The sequence below is a fragment of the Periophthalmus magnuspinnatus genome, chromosome 24, assembly GCF_009829125.3.
Source record: "Periophthalmus magnuspinnatus isolate fPerMag1 chromosome 24, fPerMag1.2.pri, whole genome shotgun sequence".
Taxonomy (NCBI): domain Eukaryota; kingdom Metazoa; phylum Chordata; class Actinopteri; order Gobiiformes; family Gobiidae; genus Periophthalmus; species Periophthalmus magnuspinnatus.
The window spans coordinates 17,220,072-17,244,400 of NC_047149.1; the positions used below are offsets into that span (position 1 = coordinate 17,220,072).

At 37.1% G+C, this 24,329-nt stretch overlaps 1 protein-coding gene across 10 annotated transcripts in view; it reads left to right on the forward strand.

Moving 5' to 3' along the window:
- The window catches only part of epb41l2 (erythrocyte membrane protein band 4.1 like 2), a 39,619-nt gene that overhangs the window by 14,558 nt on the left and 732 nt on the right, over window positions 1–24,329 (forward strand). The window contains exons 5-24 of one of the 10 annotated variants that reach the window (XM_033991460.2): window positions 3,044–3,148; window positions 3,235–3,277; window positions 6,296–6,371; window positions 7,623–7,719; window positions 8,251–8,375; window positions 8,753–8,840; window positions 10,355–10,507; window positions 10,573–10,670; window positions 12,004–12,176; window positions 13,085–13,164; window positions 15,623–15,664; window positions 15,767–15,802; window positions 17,953–18,117; window positions 19,155–19,223; window positions 19,499–20,086; window positions 21,004–21,132; window positions 21,283–21,381; window positions 21,679–21,759; window positions 22,339–22,452; window positions 23,195–24,329. The exon at window positions 23,195–24,329 is cut by the window's right edge and continues 732 nt beyond it. In XM_033991460.2, coding sequence (XP_033847351.1) covers window positions 3,044–3,148; window positions 3,235–3,277; window positions 6,296–6,371; window positions 7,623–7,719; window positions 8,251–8,375; window positions 8,753–8,840; window positions 10,355–10,507; window positions 10,573–10,670; window positions 12,004–12,176; window positions 13,085–13,164; window positions 15,623–15,664; window positions 15,767–15,802; window positions 17,953–18,117; window positions 19,155–19,223; window positions 19,499–20,086; window positions 21,004–21,132; window positions 21,283–21,381; window positions 21,679–21,759; window positions 22,339–22,443 — 2,352 coding nt within the window. In that variant the 3' untranslated portion in view covers window positions 22,444–22,452; window positions 23,195–24,329. Of the gene's footprint in view, window positions 1–3,043; window positions 3,149–3,234; window positions 3,278–6,295; window positions 6,372–7,622; window positions 7,720–8,250; window positions 8,376–8,752; window positions 8,841–10,354; window positions 10,508–10,572; window positions 10,671–12,003; window positions 12,177–13,084; window positions 13,165–15,622; window positions 15,665–15,766; window positions 15,803–16,172; window positions 16,227–17,952; window positions 18,118–19,154; window positions 19,224–19,498; window positions 20,087–21,003; window positions 21,133–21,282; window positions 21,382–21,678; window positions 21,760–22,338; window positions 22,453–23,194 lie in introns of all 10 variants that reach the window. The other 9 variants (XM_033991461.2, XM_055232098.1, XM_055232102.1 and 6 more) reach the window with 9 other exon arrangements.

Below are 24,329 nucleotides of genomic sequence, written 5' to 3' on the forward strand. Positions count from 1 at the left end.
GAAAAGTTACATGATATACCTTCAGATTACCATTTGGTCTTTTTAAGTAAATGAACCAATTTGCACAGTGTCTTTAGTTCTTTAGACAATCATGAGTGATATTGTCTGTCTGGTGTACTTTGGCGGGTCAAGCAGGCAGTACGTAACCCTTTCTGATGTAATGGTTAATACCAGTGTGCTTATTTGTGGTCGAGCTATTAACTTTCTGAGTCAAAGTGAAGCGATGGCAAAGGCAGGATCTGGTACAGTGCAGTGGGGTGTGGTTTATGGGGGATAAATGCCGATCAAAGCAGAGCAAGCTGCAGGGGCTTGTCTGGTGCCCAACACACACACACAAACATGGCAGATTACAGGGGTCCCACCAGATTAGAAGCCTGCATCTGCTGCTGCCTAACAAGCACGTGGGACATTATAGACCCCCCTCACATGCAAACGGGACCTCCCCACATCACATGGCCTTCACACTGGTGTCACAGGTTTTCGGTAACACCAAAAGGAATTTACAGAGCACTGTTTTTGTGATTACACATTACACACATACTTACTTTGAAATGCAAGTATTTGGATTGTAGGTTTGTGGCTTTTAGGTTTCTGTTGTATGCAAGATTTTGAGGACTTTTCCCCATTCACAAGAAATAATATTTAGTTTTAAATGATTAATCATTATAGCAACTGTTCTAATTTTTCATCGTTATGAAAACCATGGATAGACAGGATTATTAGAAATGTACTTGTAAAGTCATGACATTTTTAACACTTTAATAGGAATATATAATAGTTATTTGTAGGTAATGAAGAGATGGGCTAGACTGGCCTGGTTGACATTTATATTATAAAATGTACCAACTGAGAGTGTAGTGTACCCATTTGTCAATAGTCATGACTGGCAGCTTGCTGTGGTGACAGAGCCTAACCCTAAGATACAGTATGGCACCACCCATCATCAGTGTGTGCCCATGTGTATGTGGCAGTTTGAACAGTAGCTCTTTGTCTGTCAGCAGATAACGCTGATACAGCAGCTAACCACTATTGTCCTGGACTCACACACACACATCCATCCAGCCCTCCGCCGTTCTGGCATAGTTTGGTCGTGAGGGAGAGATGCACAATGCATTCCAGAGATTACATTTTCTGTTTTGGCCAGCAGGCTCCTAACATGCAGTTTATATTTGTTCTAGAGATGTCACGATATCATAGTGTGACGATTATTATGTCACTATCTTATGATTATTGAGATTATTGATACCATAACCAGACAATGATGAAATTGACTTCATTTACTTTCTTTCACTAGGTCTATTACCATTCCTATAAAAAAAATTATATCATTTGGAAAGTTAAGATATCTAAGGTGAGGCAATGTGACATAAACTGCCCCATATGCACTTCAAATTTTGGTTTACTTTTTTGATGAAAGTGAATTTTTTTATTTTTTTTTTGCTTCTAAAATTTTTACTATTACTTTTTGTTCTGTATCTATGTATCTGTATATAGACATGCATATTACATAATACATAAAAATGTGATTATTTATGGGTAAGCACTTGTTCATTTGGTTGGTCACATGGTCTTAAATCTTTTTTTCTAAGGATTTCATTAGCATTGGTTACAACATGTATCTGTATATAGACATGCATATTACATAAAAAATTTGATTATTTATGGGTAAGCACTTGTTCAAAGCGGGCATTTGGTTGGTCACATGGTCTTAAATCTTTTTTTCTAAGGATCTCATTAGCATTGGTTACAACAGGATTTAAGCATCACATAAGCATTAAATAGTGAGCTAAACTATGAGCACCATAACCTCATAAATGCATATCATACAAGGAATTTCACACAGCTACTTTGATATGCAATCACAAATATTAATATATTAAATATTAAAATTATTTTCAGCAAATTTTGTTATAGTATCATTATTTGGAATATATACAGATGCCATAACTTTACATAAGAATTTTGTAGGTTTTAAGATTTTGAACAGTTATTACACCCGAAAGACACAGGAAACATGTCAATTTAGTGTTTTTATATGATAAACCTATTTGATATGTAAATATGCTACATCAGGATGGCCTCAACTGACATCTCTTTAGCTTTATCTGAGTCAAATTTTGTTAAAATATCTTCTTTATCACAGGCAATGAATTGACCAATCAACAAAGTAATTGCTAGATTAATTGATTAGCAATATAATCATATGGGCAGGGGAATTAAGACATGGCTCAAACAACCAAGTCTTCATAAAGGTGTCTTTTTACAAAAAAAGAAAAAGATTTGAGAACTGTAAAATTAAATGTGTAATAAAACTGCATGACAGATACAGAACAGTCGCATTCTTGAACTGTCTGTCTGTATGTTTGGCTGAGCATCTGAACAAATATAGGAAAATTGCACAGATACTTGCAGTGTCCCAAGATGGCAGAAAATGCATGCTTTCTTCATCCTCTTTTTTTCACACTTGAAGCCTGTCTGTATGTCCATCTCTGAGAACTGCTGCTTTCTGAGAAAAAGGAACAAATATGCAAACGTTTCATTCTTTCTTTTTTGTTCTCTCGTTTCTGTCTGACCTTTCATTTCTCTGTGGGGCTTTGTTTCCTGAATATTTTCCTTTTTCTTTTCAGAAATGAATGTGTGGTAAATGTCATAGTCATAATTTTGGAGACGATGTGTCTATCAAGTTTTTGAAGTGTTGCGTCCATATAGTTGAAGTGGATGGATTATTATTCCAAATATTTCCAAATTTTATATGATTCTACTTAACTAAATCTCACATTTTGCGGAGGGAATTTCAAATTTAAAAGGATGAGGGAGCAATTATGTAACTTTTTAGTAGGGGATCTATCACCTGCTTGTCTCCATGGGGATGTTGTTGCTTTGCCTTGTTGAACATTCTAGGCAAAAGCATAACATTTTCATGGAGACAAGCAGGCTGGAAAGCCATCAGAAAAGTTACGTACTGAAGCTATAACTAATGAACATAGTACATTTTTATTTGTATTCCAATATTTACTTTTGTATCTTCTGTCTCTCTCTTTAGAAACGAGTGAAAGGCCAATACTTATTCTTCAAAGTTTGTGAGCATCTCAACCTGATGGAAAAGGATTACTTCGGTCTCACATATAAAGACAACCATGACCATAAGGTATAGTATTTGTTCAATAACACAAAAAACACACAATAGGTAGAGCTAGTGTCTATAACTTCTAATCTTTGTTTTCATGCTTTCAGTGTTGGTTGGATCCCACTAAAGAAATCAAGCGACAGATCCGCAGTAAGTTTTAGATTTCACTCATTTAGGATTATGTTACCAAGGTTTAAAAACGTGACAAAATGGGGTTGGATACATGACACTAGTTGATGGCAGTTGTGCCAGTAGTGGACGCAAGCCAAAGGTTACTGGATAGTGATCACGCTGTTGCATTATTTATTGATCTTTTTATCAAGCGTGGTTAAAGGAAATTTGGCGCCTGTTGCCACACCTAACCTTTTGTTTATTGGCAACATGCAGCAACTGAGAAGTATTCAAAAAGAACATTTAAATTAATTTTTTATTGTATATGTAATAGTTCCACAAAGTTCAGTTTCACATTTAATAGAGTTTCAGGTTGTAGCACCTTATACTAGACTTTTTAATATTGCTATTAAAATGTTGATTACTAAATACAACTAAACAATGCTAGATTATGCTGCATTGAAAAATTCTGGGCCTATTCCTGTTAGGGGTTGTTGATGGCTGGAAGCTCCCATCAAGACAGGTTTTTAATTGTGTTTCACTTATAAATGGCAATTTTGCATTATAATTTTTGTCTTTGTGCATTAAATGGCTGTTAATATAACTTCTGAAAACTCCAGATTTACTGTATATTCTAAAAGGATTTGATCATATTAGTGCTTGAACTTGCCCCTGTTGCTTTAGACATTGGTATAGAAGCTCAAATACATCCACCAAAATCTAACGTTTTAAGTCTACAAAAAGTCTTGTTAGCTCAGCTCATAAAGTGTTATTTTGAAAGAAGTGAGAGTTTGGGTGTGTTCTAAATCTATAGGTTTTCTAAGTGTCGGATGGTGTTTTAAGCATGCATGCCTGTGTTTTGTGGCTGTCTGTGGCTGAGCCTGTGGTCCAAGGATCAGTGGAATGTAACAGACGGTGCAGGCTGTGTGTATGTTTGTGTGTGCCTATGTGTGTTTAGGAGCGCCATGTATGTCTGCTTTATATGAGAGAGTGCATATACATTTGGGGCCAATTGAGACCATTTCCGTAGTTAGATTCAAAAGAGGAGCTCACAAATTTGATTTCATCTTAACTTCGTGAACATTGAAAAAGATTCAGAGGATTGACATTTTGAGCTTGTAGGAATGTCGATGGTAGGCCAGAAAAGGTAAAATATAATTTTTGCTAATTTTGTTATGACTCATATCCTTGCATAGCTATGTTTTTGGCTATAGAGTTATGAAAATATATAGTTTATAATGATAATATAACATGACATGGATAGGCATTTTAGCATAATATTATAGTTTATGGCATTTGTAATACAACCAATTAAAACTCTGTTAGGATTTGGTAACAATCCAAACCATTCATCACAGTATTAAACTCACTGAGCCCTTAAATGCTCCTCTTGGCCCAAGTACACTTTAAATTCAGCCGAAGGAGACGGGGATTTGGCCCAGAAACTCTGGATTTGGTCCAGTTACCTTTCCAGCGTGCGTGATGGTTAAAGTTTAACACAAGTACTCGTGTCGCCTTTAACCTTTAGACACTTTTAACATAGTGACAATTTCAACAATATTAATTTTAGCTGTGGCTCTTCTGTATTAAATATCAATGGCCTATAAAATCTTGTGATGTCATCTGAAACCTAGCAATTGGTACATGTAATTATAATGCATTTTCTGTTATTAATGTTTATAAAAATCTACTATTGACCAAGCAAAATACGTCTAAGAACAACCTCATGAGAAAATTCTGTACCATTGAGTTTAAATAAAACCATTTTAATTTACTTCCTCTTATTAGTTGCTGAATATGTTCAAATAATTATTTGTCAGGATATTCTTTGTTCATGTTGAAATCAAAACATAACCGATAAAAAGGTTTGCTCATTGGATATGCAAAAAATAAAATATAAAATGGATTTGGATAATCTTTGTTTACATTATGCATAATGAAATACTATAGAAAATGTGACTTGAATAGCCCAGTCTGTTATTCCTACTTGTGTAACTTGTTGAAGTGATGAGCGAAAGCACATAGACAAATACAACGCCTTTATTCGAAGAAAACCTGAGCATTGAAGTCGGGGGATTTACTGTGCTCTGGAGGGAGAATAGATGTTTGTATAGAAACAGGAAGTGGCCACGAGGGACACCCTGAGCACTGAACACTGCAACAGGACTAGGCAATTTCCAGAAATACAAATGCAACATACTAGTGTGAGAATGACTGTATATACTAGGGGTGCTTGATTATGGGAAACAAAACAGAACCGCAATTATTTGGTAATAATTTATGAATTGTCAAATTTTATGCCACAGAGGAAGAATACACTTATTAATATCCATGGTTTTGTGATAAATCTGAAGAGAAGGAGCACTCATATTGCACAAAAAACATGTTTTTGTTTTTTTATTATAGTAAAACATTATTTACTGAACTTTTTTGTAATTGGTTGGAAAATTATTGAAATCATGATTTAAAATTAATAAATGTATTGATGTATGTATTAATTTTTTAAAGTTAATTGCCGATTTTATCATTGGGCATGATTCATAGTCCACTATTTTGTCTGTTTTACATATTCATGGGATGAGTCATTGCATCTTCTGTGCATAAATGAATACTTGTCTGTCGATGACCTTGAAGGAGGAAATTATTTTGCAGTGACTCAACCCCCAATGGACATTCTTTTGCTTCACTAGTTTTATTGTATTGAATGTACTATAATATACCAGTATGTGGCATGTTTGGTGATGTCTTTATGATTATAAATATGATGGACGATTAAGATTACTGGGTATTTATTTTTCACGGCCAGAATATGGTTATGCAATGCTCGGCTGCATGTTTGTGTGTGTATTTGGATGCCATATACCAGGATTACTGCATCTAAAAGCTGTTCTGCATTAGTTGCCCTCATTCACACCCAGCTCAGTTTTCTTCGGCCCCCGCCTACTGTCATTCTCAGTATTTCTAAACAAAACGGGCTATAAATATTTAGACATGGAAGTTAAATGATTGTAAAACGTTGTTGCTCATACATTTATAATCTTTATTTCTGTTTTTCAGGCAACAACTGGCAGTTTTCATTCAATGTGAAGTTTTACCCTCCTGATCCCTCACTGCTCACAGAAGATCTTACAAGGTATTTACACAACCAGGCGAGGGGTGGAAGATATGGCAAAATAATGATAGCAATTTTCTAAGCAATTTGGTCCCAATTTAATCTGATCATGCTTTTTGGACATATTATAGGTTTATGATGCGTTATGTCCTACCTAAAGCTATATCTGTGTTTTCATACTTCAGTATGATTGGCTAAATCCACCACTCACTCAGACACTGACAAAGGCTAGCCAATCGGAAGACAGGGTGTGGAAAAGTAGACCACATTTTTTTCTCTCCAGTCTTATCAATACTCCAATCAAACAAATCCAATCAATAGGACAAGGTTGGAACTTTCCTTAATAATTTGACCACATGATATTATTAAAGAAACTATTACTAAATGGTGTCAAAAAATTACATTGATTATCTTTGTGGAATCAAAATCAATATTGAGTATTGGACCTTTTCCTTAGTATCAAAATCTAGTGTGAAATTTTAGTATTGCTGATAATTAATTCAAATTCAGTTTAATATCACACCCTTCTACAATTCATTTACCTTTTTTCTGTTTAATTTATATTCTTGTTTTTATATAGCACCACTACTAGTACACACTTCTACATATGCATGCTCGCAACAAGTTTTTAGCTGGAGGCATACAGCGTTTAGGAGTGGAATGTATGTCTAATGGGGCGGACAGCTCCTTAACCTGAAACACAAAACACACACACACACCCCACACACACACACACTTGGACGCTTACCTTAGATGACCAGCACTCATGGTCTACAATGGTGATTTTCCACAACCCCATCTACGCTTTTTTTTGGGTTTAAACTTTAAAGGATATTATAGTGTCATGCTTCTTATCTACCCACACACAGTTGTAAGCCTAAAGATGAAAGATAGTGTTTGAATGGTGAATTGCAAGATTGTTTGGGGGCAATAAAGTGTAGTGAGAAAAAAACACTTTGATTGGATGACTGAAGTTTAAGAATGGCCTCCTTATGACTAACACAACCTTAAATATTTGTATCTGTGAATCTTTTAAAGTTTGTGAAAGTCAAGATTACTGTGCTACCATCAAAAATCATACAATAAAACCGTAAATTGAAAGAAAGACATTTAATCCTGCAAAGCTGATTGAAAAGAGGGCAATTTGGCTCCACTTCATTGTTGTCATGAACACTAGAGCCGTTCAAAGCTGCTTACAAAGAGGTTTTCATTTTCTTGTTTAGACTCCGATTGAAAGCTAAATCCTTCTCCCGTCTCCTTTCTTTTCGTCAGGTACCTGTTGTGTCTTCAGCTTCGTGAGGATGTGGCCTCTGGTAAACTGCCCTGCTCCTTTGTCACGCACGCTCTGCTGGGGTCCTACACACTCCAAGTAGGCTTGTCACAATAATTACTGTATCAACTTCTCAGTGGATGTAAAAACATTTTTGGGGCTTCCAATTTATTGTGTGTGTATGTTTTTTTTGCACTTGTGGAGAACCTTTTCTATTTTCTTTTTTTTTCCAAGATAAGTCATACAAGTTACTTATTCAACCCTCTACTGCTCTTAAGTTACTTTAAGTTGCTGCTCCAGATTTTTATGTTTAAAAATGTAAAAAAACAGAAATAGGTAATTCTAAACAGTTTGTTGATTTAAAGTTATTCCTCACTTACTTTATGCATTCCTAGCATCTTAATTATTCCCTGTGATGAGTTATAATTATTCACCGTGATGAGTTTTCACAAGTTTCAGAGGCCAGAGTGGAACAACTAACATATAACAACCAATATATCACACTTGAAAATGTATAATCTTGTCAGGCCTAACTGCAGGTATGGCATGCATGTTCTGTTATCTGTGGGGCTATGCATGTGGGCGGCTGCCTAAATATTCTATCACTAACCTGTGTTTTGTAAATTACAGGCTGAACTCGGAGACTATGAGCCCGACCAGCCGAAGCCCCTCGACTACATGAGTCAGCTGACGTTTGCACCCAATCAGAACAAAGAAATGGAGGAGAAGATTCTTGAGCTCCACAAGTCTCACAGGTCAGAAAAGACATACAATTCTTGGATTTCAGCTTCCTGTTTATTGGTCAACATATTGAGGACTTCTGAGTAAAGAAAAGATACCTTGAATTGTGATTTGATATGGCAACAGGGCGAAATTTGGATCAACCTGAAGTTCATGAAAACAAAAGTGCCTCTTCCCATAATTCACTACAACTATTAAAATAAGTTATTGTATTATGTTACTCAATTCAAAAGATATATTTAGAATTGTTCTTTGCTATGACAACATGGATATGCACAGGTTAATATATTTTTACATCAAGTAAAATAATTGATACGATGGCTTATCCATGATGTTTTAATCAAGAGTGCCACATCTTCATTGGACATTGTTTGTACTTGTATTGTTATAGGGGTATGACACCTGCTCAGGCAGATGTCCAATTTCTAGAAAACGCCAAGAAGTTATCCATGTACGGCGTGGACCTGCACCATGCTAAGGTAACACTGGTATCTTCTTTTCTCTTTATCCCTTTCCTGTTGACACATGGGATTAGGCCCAGCGTCTCTGATGTAGCCAGTGCTGGTGTGTGCATGAATGTGTGTATGTGTGTATGAATGTGTGGGTCTGTGGCAGCTGTACAAACACTTGGAGGCCATCGCCATGGGAACAGGTTGGTTGTCTCTGTGGGATAGAGCACAGGTCATGAGCAGCAGGCGTGATTCTGCTCCAGTGTCTAAAGACCTCAATACAATGTAATAGACCAATTATTATACAAGAATGTGGGGGAATGTATTTATCACATTATAGGGACCAAAAGCTGTGTACACACTCAATTACTGGGGACCTGCAACCATATGGAGACAAAAATCAGGTCCCCATTTTTCATTATTAGATCAACAACATGTGTCTAAGATCAGATATGGGTTAAAATAGGTTAGGCAAGTAGGTTTAGGTCAGGCTCAGTCTCTATCAAATGAATGTAAGTCAATATAATGCCCCCAAAAAGGCTGAGAACCAATCTATTTGGCCCTATGCCTTTACAAATGTCAAGTCCCCTTTAAATTCACGCTCCAGTTTTTTGCAAATCGAAGAGGGAAGTGGTTGACTATTTTAGCAGCATTCCAAATGTGTGGGAAATCAAGAGGAAGACCTATTTCTGTCCCGTTCTGTTTAGTCTGCGCGATATTAATACCCCATTTCCAAAACAAGTATTGTGAACCTAAAGCAGTTAAATAATTACTAGTTTATAAAAATCTAATGCATATAAAATAACACAATGACCTCATGGCATAATGGCCCAAGTCATATTTTGGTCAAATTTTCCATCTCATTTTACTTTCTAAACCTTACTGCATTAATAAATATCATTGTCTCATCCTCAGCCAATCAGAAATATTTTTACAACCAAAGAAACACAAACTACACCTGCCATCTTTATTAACATAGGCTGTTCATTTTGGCAAAAAAAAACATGAAAAATGACTTGGGCAATAATGCTATGAGCTAACCAATGTTTGCTGAATTTGAAATGGACCAGGAGTGAGATCTTTATAAAGCAAATATCTGTCTCCTGGCAATAGCAGCTCTTTGTTTACTTGGGCATCTGAAAGCCAAAGGGGATGATCTAGGGTTGCATCAGTGAGTGCTTGTGTGTGATCACTAGCCAAGTACTGAACCGTGTCAGTGTGTAGCAACACAGCGATCGATGAGTGGCTAATAGCATGCCAACGCCATGTGATGTGTGCCTGAGTCAAACTGTCCATTATCAACATATTGTATCTTCCATTAGTGCAACAGATTTTTCCTGTGTATTCACTACTGTAATCAATAACCCTGTTGCCAGATGGCCTTGGACTTAAAAGCTTTGTTAGTGAATTGTTCTCCCATCACCCAACTAGAGTGGTTTGGTTCACATTACTTTATTTGGATATCAGCCCAGCAGTTTTAAGCATCTAAAAGTTTTAAAACCCCTCTCAATAAAAAGACATTAACATGTTATTTCCTTTCATAGGACTCTGAGGGTGTTGACATCATGTTAGGAGTGTGTGCTAATGGACTCCTGGTTTACAAAGACAAACTCAGAATAAACCGATTTGCATGGCCCAAAATACTGAAGATTTCATACAAGAGGAACAACTTCTACATCAAGATTAGACCAGGAGAGGTATGTACTCACAGACGATACAACCTTAAAGTCTTGTTTTTGCTGAATACATTTTTCTTTTTCAGGCAGAACAGTTTGAGAGCACGGTGGGCTTTAAGCTGCAGAACCATCGGTTGGCCAAACGACTGTGGAAAGTCTGTGTGGAGAATCACAGCTTCTTCAGGTACAAACCACACTGGGGATGTCAAGACTGTTTGCATAATCGATAATCAGGATTATCCAGGTCATAGTATAAAACTAGGAGCTAAAAAATGAAATATTTGCGTTTGCAGTGAGTTATTCCTCACTTACCTTATGAATTCAGACCATTCTTCTAGTTATTCACTGCGATGAATTTATAAGCCCTTTTCACAACTTTCAGTGAACAGAGATTTGCTGATGACTACCATGCTAGCCATGCACTTCCTGATTCTCTGACTTGCTTAATAATTAGATCCAGAAACAGCTGCTTATATAATATATCTGTACTGGGCCAAGATAACATTTGCTTAAATACATGGGAAGAAAATTTGATACAGGCCCGTTCAATTCAATCTATACTCATAAACAGTAAGATATAACTGTATTTTCCCTTTCTGTTTACTATTTTCATCACATTAACTTTATGATTCAGAAAGTTTGATTATATAAAGCTGGTAACATACAAAATGAATGGTAATCTATTGGACAACGTAAATGATAGATGTCAATCATCATGAATAAAACAACTTCACACTTCACTTTTTAATCTGGGATAAACACAATAGCTTTGTTATGTATTTCATTAAGGCACAGACTAAAAGGGATTGATAAGGCTTTGGTCTATTGCCACGAAATAGAACACAGAGATAACCCATTTGCGTTGCCTGTGTAGAAAACCGAGGACAATAATCTTTAATATCCTGTCAGAGGAGGAGATTCAATATTTCTGCCTGTTGTCATAGAAACACTTGTACGTCATGTTATTGCCAAAGCTGAAACAGTACTAACCCTGTTTTTAATGCAGTAGGTTCTGTAAGTTTTATCAGTCTAATTTGTTTTAGTATACATGCATCATATATGTGAATGTTGGGTCCACTGTATAATGGCAAATTCATTGTCACACAGGGAGTCAGGCCATTTTCAAGTTATATGGCAGATTTTAACAGTCTTATTGAAAGTGAATGAAATAAATTAATTAAGCAAAGATCTGAAAGTTGTATGGAAATACAACAAAATAGTAGTACTTGATTTTCATTTTGAGCATAACTCGGTGACCTTTGATGCTTTCACGTTTTTAGAAGTTGCTGTATTTTGTCCAATCCAAATCCATGGTGTTGTAGAAATTTCCTAACTGTACACATTGTCATACATAGTTGGGCAGTTAATACCTTTTCCTGCTCCAGTTTAATGTTTGTTTACATTAGAATTTGTGGTGCAATCTGACTACAGGTGGCGTTTTGTCACTGGCAAAGACCAATATAATGGGTTCTCATCACTTACAAAAAAATTGCTCATCATCTGTCTCATTCTTCTAGATTAAATACACCAGAACCTCCAAACAAGGCACGGTTCTTGACTCTGGGTTCAAAATTCCGATACAGCGGCCGGACCCAAGCTCAGACCAGAGTGGCCAGTTCCCTCATAGACCGACCCGCACCCAACTTTGAACGCACCTCGTCAAAACGCATCAGTCGCAGTCTCGATGGAGGTAATTGTTAAATCCGTAGAATAGTTTGTATCTGAATGAATGAAAACGACCAAGTGAAATCTGCCTGTGAAAATGCGTGTGTGTCCGTGTGTGTTTGGATATGAACAGCTCATGGCTCACTGATGCAGGAAATAGCTGCAGCATATGTTTCCTTTTGAACAGAAAGAGGGACACAGAAAAGACAGTGTTGAAAAGAATGTCAAACAACAAAGAGGTTTATAAAATGAAAGAAATGTGACAGGTCTGTGAACCCTACAACACAGTGATTCATGACAAAGTATAGGGTTGGCATTGGCATTTATTTTAACTACTTGTTTGATTGAATTATCACGTTGTTTCATGCAAATATGTAATTAGTAGTCTAAAAAATCCTTCAGGTTGTAATCTAGCCTTCAGCCATAAACTTTTATGATGGCATTCGTTATGTGTAGGTTGTGTTGCACTGCCCTCTGCTGAAGATTTTGTGATCTGCAACATCCAGATGTACAGTGTTTTTGATGTCATTTTACTGAACAAGTTTGTACATTTGTGATGAACAAAATTACACCCAAATGATTACATGAGTTGAGGCTAAAGAGTTTAATCTAAAATCTTTTATCCTTCAATACAAGAAAAACAGTAATGGGTTGCGTTCACGTTCAATTCGGTGTTATATAAGTTCAGATAAATTTCACTGATTTTTATTTGTGCTAACCGAGAATATGTTCCTCTCAGTTTTTGTTTTATATGGATAGACCCAGTAATTATAAAAATATTACCGATAAACCAGGTCAACAAATTTGCAATCAGACAGCTAAACAGCAAAATCATGATTTGCCATCATTTTAGACTATAGGTATTTTAAAATGTGGTCATGTCGTTTGAATACAACCTATTGCTAAAATGTTTGTCTTCGTGTTTGTTTTTAGCACCAATGATAAGCATCACCGACACCAGTGCAGGAGAGAACGGCCGTGAGCCTCACCTAGAGCTTAACTCTGACTCCAAGGTTTGTATCAGTACAGTAGTACAATGACCCTTATTTTATAAACCCTCATATGATGCACTGTGTTTTGACATGTCTGCAGGCTTAGACTGTTGGCATAGTTACGGTCAGGATTATATACAATGAGTTTATTATTTCTTAGGGGAATTTGACCGTTCTGCCCCGTTCATTTTTCTTCTGTTATCAGTATTAACTTAATCATGTGTCCAACAATATGGGCCATAGTATCCATAGTGGCAGATAGACAGCAGTATTATGAGAGTTCTTTGTTCCGCATGCCTCCACTTCTCCCTCTACTGTTCCCTCACCCTCTTACCCCCAGCACTGTGGACTTGCCCCGGTCTCTTGCCCCTCGGTGGCTTCCTGTTTAAGCTGTTTTGGCACATTGTGTACTCTGCACTGCATTTTAACCTACTGTGATGTGTTTTCACTGACTAATGCCTTGTCTCTTTTCCTCTCTTTCTCCTTCACTCATTTGATTTCTTCTTTGCATGCTATCACTTCACAATATTTTTTAATTTTCATTTTGCTTATTCACTTTGCACGCTAGTCCATGTTTATGTTCCCTCTTTCTTTCTCATCATCATCTTCCCTCTCCTCCATTCCTCCTTCCTTGGACACAATTTCCGAGCTTGAACGCGCCCTATCTGATATCTCCGAAGATGACGCCCATACGGAAGACACTAGCACCTCTGTCAACACATGGATCCTACCCGCCAATCTCTCCCCTCTTTGTGATTTTGACCATCTCCCCATCCTTACCCTTTCATCATCACAGCCCTCCCAAATGCTGTGTAATTCCCAGCATTTGGAAGCAGAAGAGCATTGTGAGATTGGAACTATTGCAACTTGGCAGCGCTGGTACTGTCTTAAACAAAGGATCAAGTACTTTTACTATCTTTTTTATTTTCTGGTGGTTATGGGCCAGAAAGTACACATTATGACAAAAATACTTGCAGCAATGTCAAAGAAAGTATGCACTCCAAATTTGTACGTGAGTGTTGAAAAAGTTAAGACATTTGCTGCCAGTGTCTCTAAATCAATAACTATGAACTTCAATGTGTACAAAAATTACATAGCACAAAAATGGCATTGTCTGTTAGTATATCTGACATGCCACCTTCCTTCTAAGCTTTTGACTTGGGTTTCCACTCTCCCTTTGGTTCAAACGCATCTACACCTGCCTGTGCTTACATCAAGCACACTAGCACCTGTCGTCTACTCCCTCCCCCCCTCTGCCTCCTCCGCTCTCTCCTCTCAACTCTCCTCCTATTTTCTACTCACTCGCTCCTCCCTCTCTCCCACCCTCCTTACAGCATCCTTACACCAATACCTCCTCAACCCCTCTCCATTTTTCCTTCCCATTCTCTTAGTGGTGTTTCTATTAGTTGTAATGCTAACTGCGAGCCAGTCGTTGGTGCTAGCCTTAATTTTGGCGACACCTCTGGGGCTTACATTGTTTTACATGGAGAGTGTGATCCCTCGCCAAAGAAGAGCAGTACTTCCTATGTTTATGACAGAAAATGCCATTGAATTTGATGATAGCCACTTCAGCTCTAACATGCAGACATACATGCCATCACACTTAAGGCAACAGATGTGGACTCAAGATATGTGTGATCCAGCGGCGTAGACTAAACAAATACGCTTAGACCCCTGTCTCCTCTACCTATGTTGCTTTTTCCACTGTGACTATCTCCTCCTTGCTTAAATCCTTGCGTGAGTTTTGCCTTTGTCCCCTCCCTCAAACCTCACTGTTTTAATATGAAGAATTAGTAGTAGTGTTCAAATACCTGTTAAGCTGTAAATTTTGTAAATAGTGAGAAGTAGACTAAATATAGCAAAATAGTGTAGGGTAGCCATAGAGATAGCAGGCAAAGGTGGACACAGATATAGCAGAATAGCAGTTATATTCATTCTTTCTAACCTAAATTTGCCCCTTTTCAATGTGCTTTGCCTTTTTCGATAGTTTCAAAAACATGCAGGGCACATTTTAGATTTTCTACTTGCTTGAGTTGCTTCTGTATAGTTGTATAGTACAGTTCAGATGTAGTTTTAAATAAGTCATCAATGCAGTATTGTAAATGTGTTATTTTTTTCAACCTTTTGCCTTTGTGGTATGATGCAAGTTCAAACATATAGGTTTGTAGATCACTGAGTGTATATAGGGTTGAACCTTTAAATCTGTTAATTATATGTATATACAACAAGATAAACATAAGTGAAAACATTTCAATAAAATAAAACCTAAATATTTATTGTTTTAGTTTAGTGTACACTAGTCAATGAAATGTTATATATAGGCACAAATCATACAAGTGGTATTTTCAGCAACAAGTGAACAATACACTTGCTAAGACATGGCTAATACAAAGTCCATTAACATTTCCCATAATCATTTACCTTTTTAATTTTGATATCCATATATTTATTATTTTGACCATTATCACTAATATTCAAGGTGGATTTGAGTCCTGGTGAAGCTAAGACTGCCACCACACAGGTCTGTCAGCGTTCAGTTCAATTCAGTTATTATAAGAACATATTATAAGAGTGTATGGCAACAAACCTAACCTATCCCTCTCAATGATTTTAATGCACTCAGCAGTCACTTGGAGCCAGTGAAGCTGCTCCTTCTCAGGTTCAAACTATTACCTGTTTTTGTAGTGGTCTGTCAATCATTGGTGCTCACTTGGTTTGGTGGTTTCATATGGTCTGAATTTCCAATCAGGAATTTATAAAGTTTTAGTTATAATTGCGTTAAACATGTTCTCATTTCCTGTATTGGAAAAGCAGGTCCTATATTGGCACGCTTTTTTTGTTGGGATGCTGGTTGTGGCTTTTGGTTTTACATTTTAATTGATGGTGATTCTGTAGCTCTTGAAGCTCGTTGCATTTTCAGTTTGTATTTTTTGTTAATTGTGTTTGTCCTGTATTTTTACACATTCACTATTATTTGGTTCACACAGTTTCTACATATGTTTTATTTATGTTATATGTCTGCTTTTCAGAGTTCTGTGCATGGGGACAATATTTATGTGAGGCACAGTAATTTAATGTTGGAGGTTGGTACTGACTCCCTCTGATGGCTGAGAATAAGAACTACATGTTTCTATGTACTCTGACGCCATCAGAACTATAACTTCCTTTGTTCTGTATCAGACCGGCCTTTCGTGCTCTCAGCCTCTGTGCATGTCTTGCCTATGAACTGAGCTTTGTAAATGCAGAGATTTCCACGTGTTTTATACTCATTTGGTTTGGTGTCTTTTCCAACAAATTGGCCAATTACAGCTAGCAGGGAACATTCTCTTGTTAATACGCTACAGCACTGAAACGATTATTCAACTATTCGTGACTAGTCGACAGTGATAAAAAATAATAGTCATATTTTGAAAATAGCAATCATCATCTGGACTATACAAACTCTAAAAAATACGAAAAGATATTTGTAAAACAAAGATGATAAATCTCAAACAATAATAATGATTATTTTTTTAATCTGTAATACACTTCTATTCTCTCTTCAGAAGTTTTCATTCACCATATTTCAATCTTTGTTTGGTTAAAAATTAACTGCACAATAGATATAGATTATTTTAGTAGTCGATTGGTCAAACAATTATAAGTTGTGACCCTAATGTGATATAAACTCGATAATGAATTCGTTATAACACTGCTACTGCCCTGTTCCCATGCTGTCTGTTTACAATGGCTGCTTTGTGATGAGGTCAAAGAGGTGTGGGAATGTGACGTCCAATGCATTGATATGCATGCTCTGTGCATGTTGAGTGCTTCAGTGTTGATCAGTGTTCTGAGTGCCTAACCCAACTAATAGTTTCCTTCTGTGGAACCACATTTGTGGTAATTGCCTTTATGCAAACAGTGTGATCTGATAACATACTAAAAGCAAAATGTTTTCCTTTTTTAAAGACCAACATGGAACTGAAAATGGTATTAAGAATTGCATATGTTTGTAGGCTTGCTGCAATCATTACTATATCAATCCATCAGGGGATTTTGGCGCTCAGTATGTATAGATTGTACATTTTCTTTGCACTAGTGGATAACTTTTTATTTTTTTGAAGTTTAATATTTGATTACTGGGATTATCCTGCTTTAGGGATAGTATGTGGCATAAATTACTTTCATTAATACTTTTTATTGAGATTCTTGATTTTCTGTAGCAATATATCGCATTTCAAAATGTGTTATTATGATAGGCAAAAAAGTCTGTATTAAGGTGTACTAGTGCAATGAAAATATTACTCTTTTCTACTATCAAAACAAGCAATATCATAATTTATATAAAATGCTATGTGCTATGGAGGAAAGAGTTATTTTCTAGTCAAGACTATGTTTGACTGATTCTGACAGTGCTCCAGAGATCTGCTATCCTAAAGGTCACAGTTGGTGTAATATCATTATCAGCTCCATGTTGTGTGTTGGTGTGAGGAAAAACTGCTTAATAAGATAGATCAGCCCTGTTTCACTGCAGCACTGGTTCTACAAATAGTACTCCAATTTAAAATACCAGCATATTTGTTTAAAAATAAGTAGATTCCTTGAGGGTTTCCAACAAAGTGCTCCAGTGAGACTCTGCATCCATCTTGTTGTCCTTTTTGATTGACAGACTAAAGTTCTTATAACCTTTTATGAACCAAGATTGCCCCTGTTCCTCTGCCCCCTTCCCCTCTTTCTCCCACCTGTTCCCATATGCATTTTCATACCCAAATTTCATCCTCTCTCCCTCGCTCCCCACCTCTCCTTACCCATCTACCCCAAACCCAATAGGACCATGATAAGACCCAGGATGAGGTTCTGAAACACCAAGCTAGCATTAGCCAGCTCAAGCGCTCCTTTATGGAGGCCCCGCCCCCCTCTCCTCCTCAGCCCAACCTGTGGGAGAAACGCCTCACCTCCTCTCCTGCAACGATACGCGTTCAGCCTCAGCCCGTGGTACGTCTGTGGATGTTTGTGACTGCAACTTAAAGAAAAGTGCTGGTGGTTGCAGTGTATTTACGTTTTACACTAATTCATCTTTTTTCAGCCAGAGATTTATATTAATGGGTTTCCTGTTATAGGCAACATTTTGAGGAATTTTCACCATTCAAAAAGCTCAATCTCTATGGCAACGGCCATTACAAAACCCTTGGATACATCTACAGCTTATGTGTGTGTCTTTTTGTGTGGAAACTAGTAGACAAATCTTTCTATATACTCTTCTATCTGTTCTTGTGTCTCTGTAGAGTCTTGAAGATGAAATAGTATCAATTCTCTTTGGTACAAACTCTGGATATTTCGCTGATCTTTACATCTCAAAACTAGATGCTACAGCCACACCTTTGTCTACACACTCTGCCAATCAGGTGCTCCTGCTATCTTCATTAGCATGGAGTTTGAATGTTATGTCATATTCTATAGCCTAGAACAGGGAATTTTGCTCCTGGCTTGTTTTGCTAGCATATATTATTATGCTAAGCAGATGATAAATACCTGTATTGCATTATCTACGAATGCTTGCAATATTTTATACCATCAAGCATTCAACCTTAATGAGCATTTTAAGCATGGTCAATTAAAATACATGTTTAGCACAACCTGTGGATGTCGGAGGACAATAGCTGTTGTTTATTGAGATTAAGCAATTAGCATGTATGTCTCTAAAATGCAGTAGAAAATTGCTTTGAATTTTGTTATATTTGACCTGTTTGATGTTTTGTCAAACAGATGTGCTTTTTTGTATGTTTTTTACCTTGAAATTTTTCTTTTTTTCAGCTCAATTCTTTTGCTCGTATTTGTTTCCTTTCCCCAAATGGTTATTCTAAGCCTTTTGTGCAGTGCTGTTTTGAAATTAAAGTAAAAAATGTGACCCTACAGTGGATGATTAAGTTACAGATACAACCATTTCTTTGTGTTACAGTGCCATCTTGAGTTGTACTATAATGATGTCATCCCTGTTGTGTGATTGTCATGGCAACCTTTTTGTTGTGCAGGTCATCGTGTCTCAACTAGAAACATCCCCGGTTGAAATCGTGACCTCTGAACCCAAAGAACTTGTGAAGGTGCCCTTAGCTTTAATTTTTTTTTTTCCATACAGATTTAATGGTTTCCATCATCCTCCATTGGCTGCATCTCTCATCCATGTGTATAATTTAACATATTTATACATATACTTCCACAGTTCATCGTCATTTAACCCTGTATTTTCAGTTATTGTTTATTTTGTATTCCCAATGATCATTTTATGCTTTTGTTTCTGTCCCCATGCGTCTGTTGTGTGTATGTGCATCTCACTGTGGAACATGCATGTGTGTGTGTGTCGTATGTGTGCGTATAGACTGCTGAAGTTGAAATTGAAGAAACAGTTGTTGTCCAAGAAGTTTCCAAAGCAACCAAACCCATGATTGTAACGGTTGAAAAAGTGCCGAGCGAGCCAGTGGTGAAGATAGAAGAGGCAATGACAGTATCAGAGGAGGAGAAACCGTGTAAACAAGAAAGTGTGTCATCTGAAAGCGAAAGTGAGGAAGAGGCAGAGTACCACCCGAATGTTACAGTTTCTATATCCCACACCCAAATACCAGAGGAGAAAGAGGAAGAGATAGAGGAGGAGCAAGTAAAAAATGACACTTCAACTGACTCGCCTCCTGTTGCCCAAGACGCGCCCCCAACTGAGGCACAACAAGTAGTGGAAGAGACCAAAGAAGTAGCCCAGCCCAAAGAAGAAGCAACAGTTGTAGAAGAGAAACCAATTGCAGAGCCTGAGATTGAGGAAAGCACAGATGACCCGATGGTGACCCCTGAGGAAGCCCCCAACGGCCTCCCATTGGCTGACGAAGATGCTACACTAGAAGAAGAGCCCAAAATGAATGGCCAACCTGTGACAGTGGAGACAGAGCGCCACCCGCAGGTTATTTGTTGCACTGAGGTAAATTCATCTCCACGGCGACTGCGAAACGCCCATCGGCTTTTCCCAAACTTAGACACCCATTTGGCTTCTTCCTGCTTTCCACAGTGCTGGTTTCCTTCCTGCTTGCATGAATATATTTAAGCCCCATATTATCAACCAACCACGTTTTTCATATTAATGTAGTATTTATGAATCCATTTTAAGTTAAGAGACATGTCTGATGTGCTGGTGTTTCATTACTATCATATACGTAATTATATAATTCAGTATTTATTCATGGATAATATGATTTTAAATGTAGTAGCCAACTTTCCATATAGCTCTACGTTGTTGTGGAAAAATGGGGCTTAATTTGGGATTGCATGGTGCTTTGGGGTGCATGCTTTTTGCCTTGTATACTGTGTGTGCATGTTTTTGTATTGTATGTCCTTCACATGTTTGGCAGTGTTGTTTCACATTGGCTATTTGAAAACTATTACTAGAGACATTATTGCCAAACATTTTAGAACTGCCATTTCAGTCATTTCTGAGCCATCTTTGCATGTTTACATTATGAGTGTTTGTTCATTTACAGGTTTGTTTTTTGTACCATTCACTTTTTATGTCTTATTAATGTTTGTGCTGTGGTGTTCCCGAGTCTTGGATGTCCCGTATTGTAGTTTTGTTGATGTTGGACCATATTACGTTGCATGAACCATCTCATCACTGTTGTCTTTCTGCCTTTTAATGAAAGACTATGGGGGCTTCTGTTTTCGCATGCTTTTTGCTTATTTGGGGCATGCGCTTAGTTTTTAGGAATATAGCTGGTTGTATTCAAAAAGCAAAGGGCTTTATTATGTTAGTTACAAATGAAGAAAATACTAACAGTCTAATCCTTATTATATTAACCTCTTTCTTTCCCCCCACTTCTCTCTCTTTTTTCCTCCCTCCTTTAGCCTCCGGTGGTAAAGACGGAGATGGTGACTATTTCAGACACGTTTGCAGCGCAGAAAACTGAAATAGCCACAAAAGAGGTGCCCATCGTTCACACGGAAACCAAGACCATCACATATGAAGCCGCACAGGTGCACAATACAGACAGGCACACTAGAGAGACCTGAGTAGATAACTGCATGTCTTTAATGGCTTATTTCTCCACAGGAATATAAACTAGACCGAATACTATTTACTGTTAGTGCAAAATGTTAATACAATACTGTCTTCTGTCATTTTAGTTGGAAGGGAATGGCGATGCTGAACCCGGAGTGTTGATGACTGCTCAGACAATCACCTCTGAATCGCTATGTACCACGACAACCACACACATTACCAAGGTTTGTGTTCAAATAACAGCCCCTCATTCTAACTTAATATAAAACTAAAATATAAATAAAGAACATAAACTACAATTCAAAATAAAGTAATCACAATTGTTTTATGTGTATTATATCAGTGTGTGGCGTTATTTTAAAATGTTTTCTTTGAAATACTGGCAGAAAGGGCCATGATTACTCTTCTAGGCCGTTGTGCACGGAGCCAATTTGTTTTTCTCTATGGCCCCCAGTTGACCCCAGGCGCCATTTTGGGAACAGCCGCACTAAACATGATACTGATTTCTTTTCCAATTTCAGACTCTGAAGGGTGGACTCTCAGAAACCAGGATTGAGAAGCGCATTGTCATCACCGGGGACTGCGACATCGACCATGATGAGGTCAGTTTTATTCCCACAACGGATTATGGTCTAATCCACCATTTTATTTTACTGTTGGCCCCTTTAGCTACTTTAGGTGATACTTGAATGAAGTTGTGGTGACACCTGGTACATTATCTGTTCATAACTTACTGATTAGGAATTAAAAACCAAGACACATTTTTAATTATTCTACATTAAACATACATTTTAATTTCTCCAGTATTTATGTTGAACTGCTGTTTGCTTTTGAGTTCTCATGAAATATTAAAAGTTGGCAACATTTTGTCACACTTAAATAACTTGATACATTTGTCCTTATTGTGCATGGTGCCTTATACGTGGTCATTTATTTTGCTTGTTTGTCTCCTGCTGGATTTAAACATGAGCAAATGTAAGAAATTGCAATAGCCTTACATTTGAAGTGATCAGATTCTCATTAATCTGATTTGATGATCCATAAAAAACATGGATCAAGACTTGATTTATAAATCCAGCATTTGTATCATTTTCTGTTTTTGCTTCTTATGTTTACTTTTCCTGCACCACTGCCTGCTGTTTGTGATGCTGCCCCTGTGTGGTTGCCCATGGCCACTACAGGCACTAGCCCAGGCCATAAAGGAGGCCAAAGAGCAGCATCCTGACATGTCTGTAACCCGAGTGGTGGTTCATAAAGAGACTGAATTGGCTGAGGAGGAGGATTGACTGACACAGGTAATCACAGAAGGTGTAGTAGTAGTAGTACCATATAGTGGCAGGTGATACTGGCAAAAATGTATGTAATACAATATTCTGATAGATTGGCAGAAATGTGCTATAACAGGCTTTCATCTGTTGTGGTGAAGATTCACCACAACAGATGCAAAGTGAACTAATAAAAGACACTGACACACTGAAAGTCTGTTTTATTTAAAATTTGAATGAAGTCTTTTTACAGCCTTTTTAATCGTTTACTTGTTTACTTATATATTGTTATTATATTGTTAATATATATTTATACACCATTTACTTGTATTTATACAATATACTCAATATTCAAATTTTCCAAAAGCCTAGGGCTGGGCAATATGACCAATGTTTTTAGTTTTTTTTTATATATTATGTTTTGTATTCTGATCGATCCATTTTTATTTTGACTTAATAAAAACAGACAATACAGAATTGTAATCATTGGAGGAAGTCCATTTTTCTGTCAAATAGCAAAGTCTCAACTCTGCTCCAAATCTTATACTTTTAGTGCCAGGAAGGAACGGCTGTAGACCATCCATCTCCTTTAAACAATCCAAGCATATCACTGACAATTACCATTACTGCAGAGCCTTACAAGGCCTGTTTTTTCCAATATTTTGCTCATCTTTGCAGTTCTAAACGTTATAAAGTTTGGAGATTATCTGACCCTGTGTCCAACTGGTGCTCTATTTCCAAATGAATGCCTCTTAAATTTTTGCTTTTGCAGAGTGGAAGTGGCCATGTTGACCTTTGACCCACAACCACTTTGAGAAACCTTGACTGAGATGGAGAGGACACATCGAAACCTCTGATTTTCAAAACAAAGAAAATTTATATCCTCGCTCTCTCCGAGGGAACAAAAGAACCACTTTGTTAGCTTAACATTTGTAGCATGTTTTTATTTTTTTAATAGTGAGTTCTCTTTAACTGTTTATTTTACAAAGAAAGAAGTTAGTGTGTCTTATATGTCACAGAATGAAAATCTTTAGGGATGCACTGATAATCAAAGCGGAGAGTAGATACGAGGCTAACCTGGTAAATTATTGTACTTTTTGTCAGTACTACAACATGGGACCTTTCTGATGTAAGCTTGTTTGAGGACTGTTCATTGCCCTTTGTCACTACATAATGTAAATACAGAATGTGTTTACCAAGAGTGGTTACATCTAACAGTTCACAACTTTCAATAGGACACCTTTTTCTACTGTTGTTTTTGTTTTTCTATAAAATAGTTTTGCAACCTCATTCCTAATGTAACAAGAGGCTACAGTTATTTTACAGGTTCTTTTTAGAATTGACTTTTGATATTTGGAAAATGTATCCTAATAAAAAATAAACATGGGTTTTAAAAAAGTTCACATTTTTCAAAACATTTTCAGACAAAAAAGTGGGAGATGGACTCGCCTGGGAGAGTTGAGTTGTAAACTTTATACTTGGGAGATGAAATGGGAGATGGGTCATGTAACTTCATGTATTTGAATTCAGATGGCATAAAAAAGCACTTAGTCCCCTGCTTTATCACAGTGATGAACGTAACCTGCTTTCACAACACTTATAGGATGCAGTTGTTTCAAAGGCTTTTAAAAGGTACTGTCTTGATATGTTTAGTTGTTGGCCTCCATGACTTCTCCAAAACAGTTTTGTTATAACTGGTTAAGAAAAAAACAATCTCATCACAGCCTGTAGTTTTACATTTTTAAACTGACTTAACATTGAAAACAATCACAGGCTGAATGGACACAGTGCCATGTGAAGGGACGTTAATCAGATGTTTTTGCTGGTCACAATACTCAAAGCAGTTCGCAAAATGCCACAATGAAATGCAACAACTTTGACTGGACCTTACCACTGTTGACTCAAAA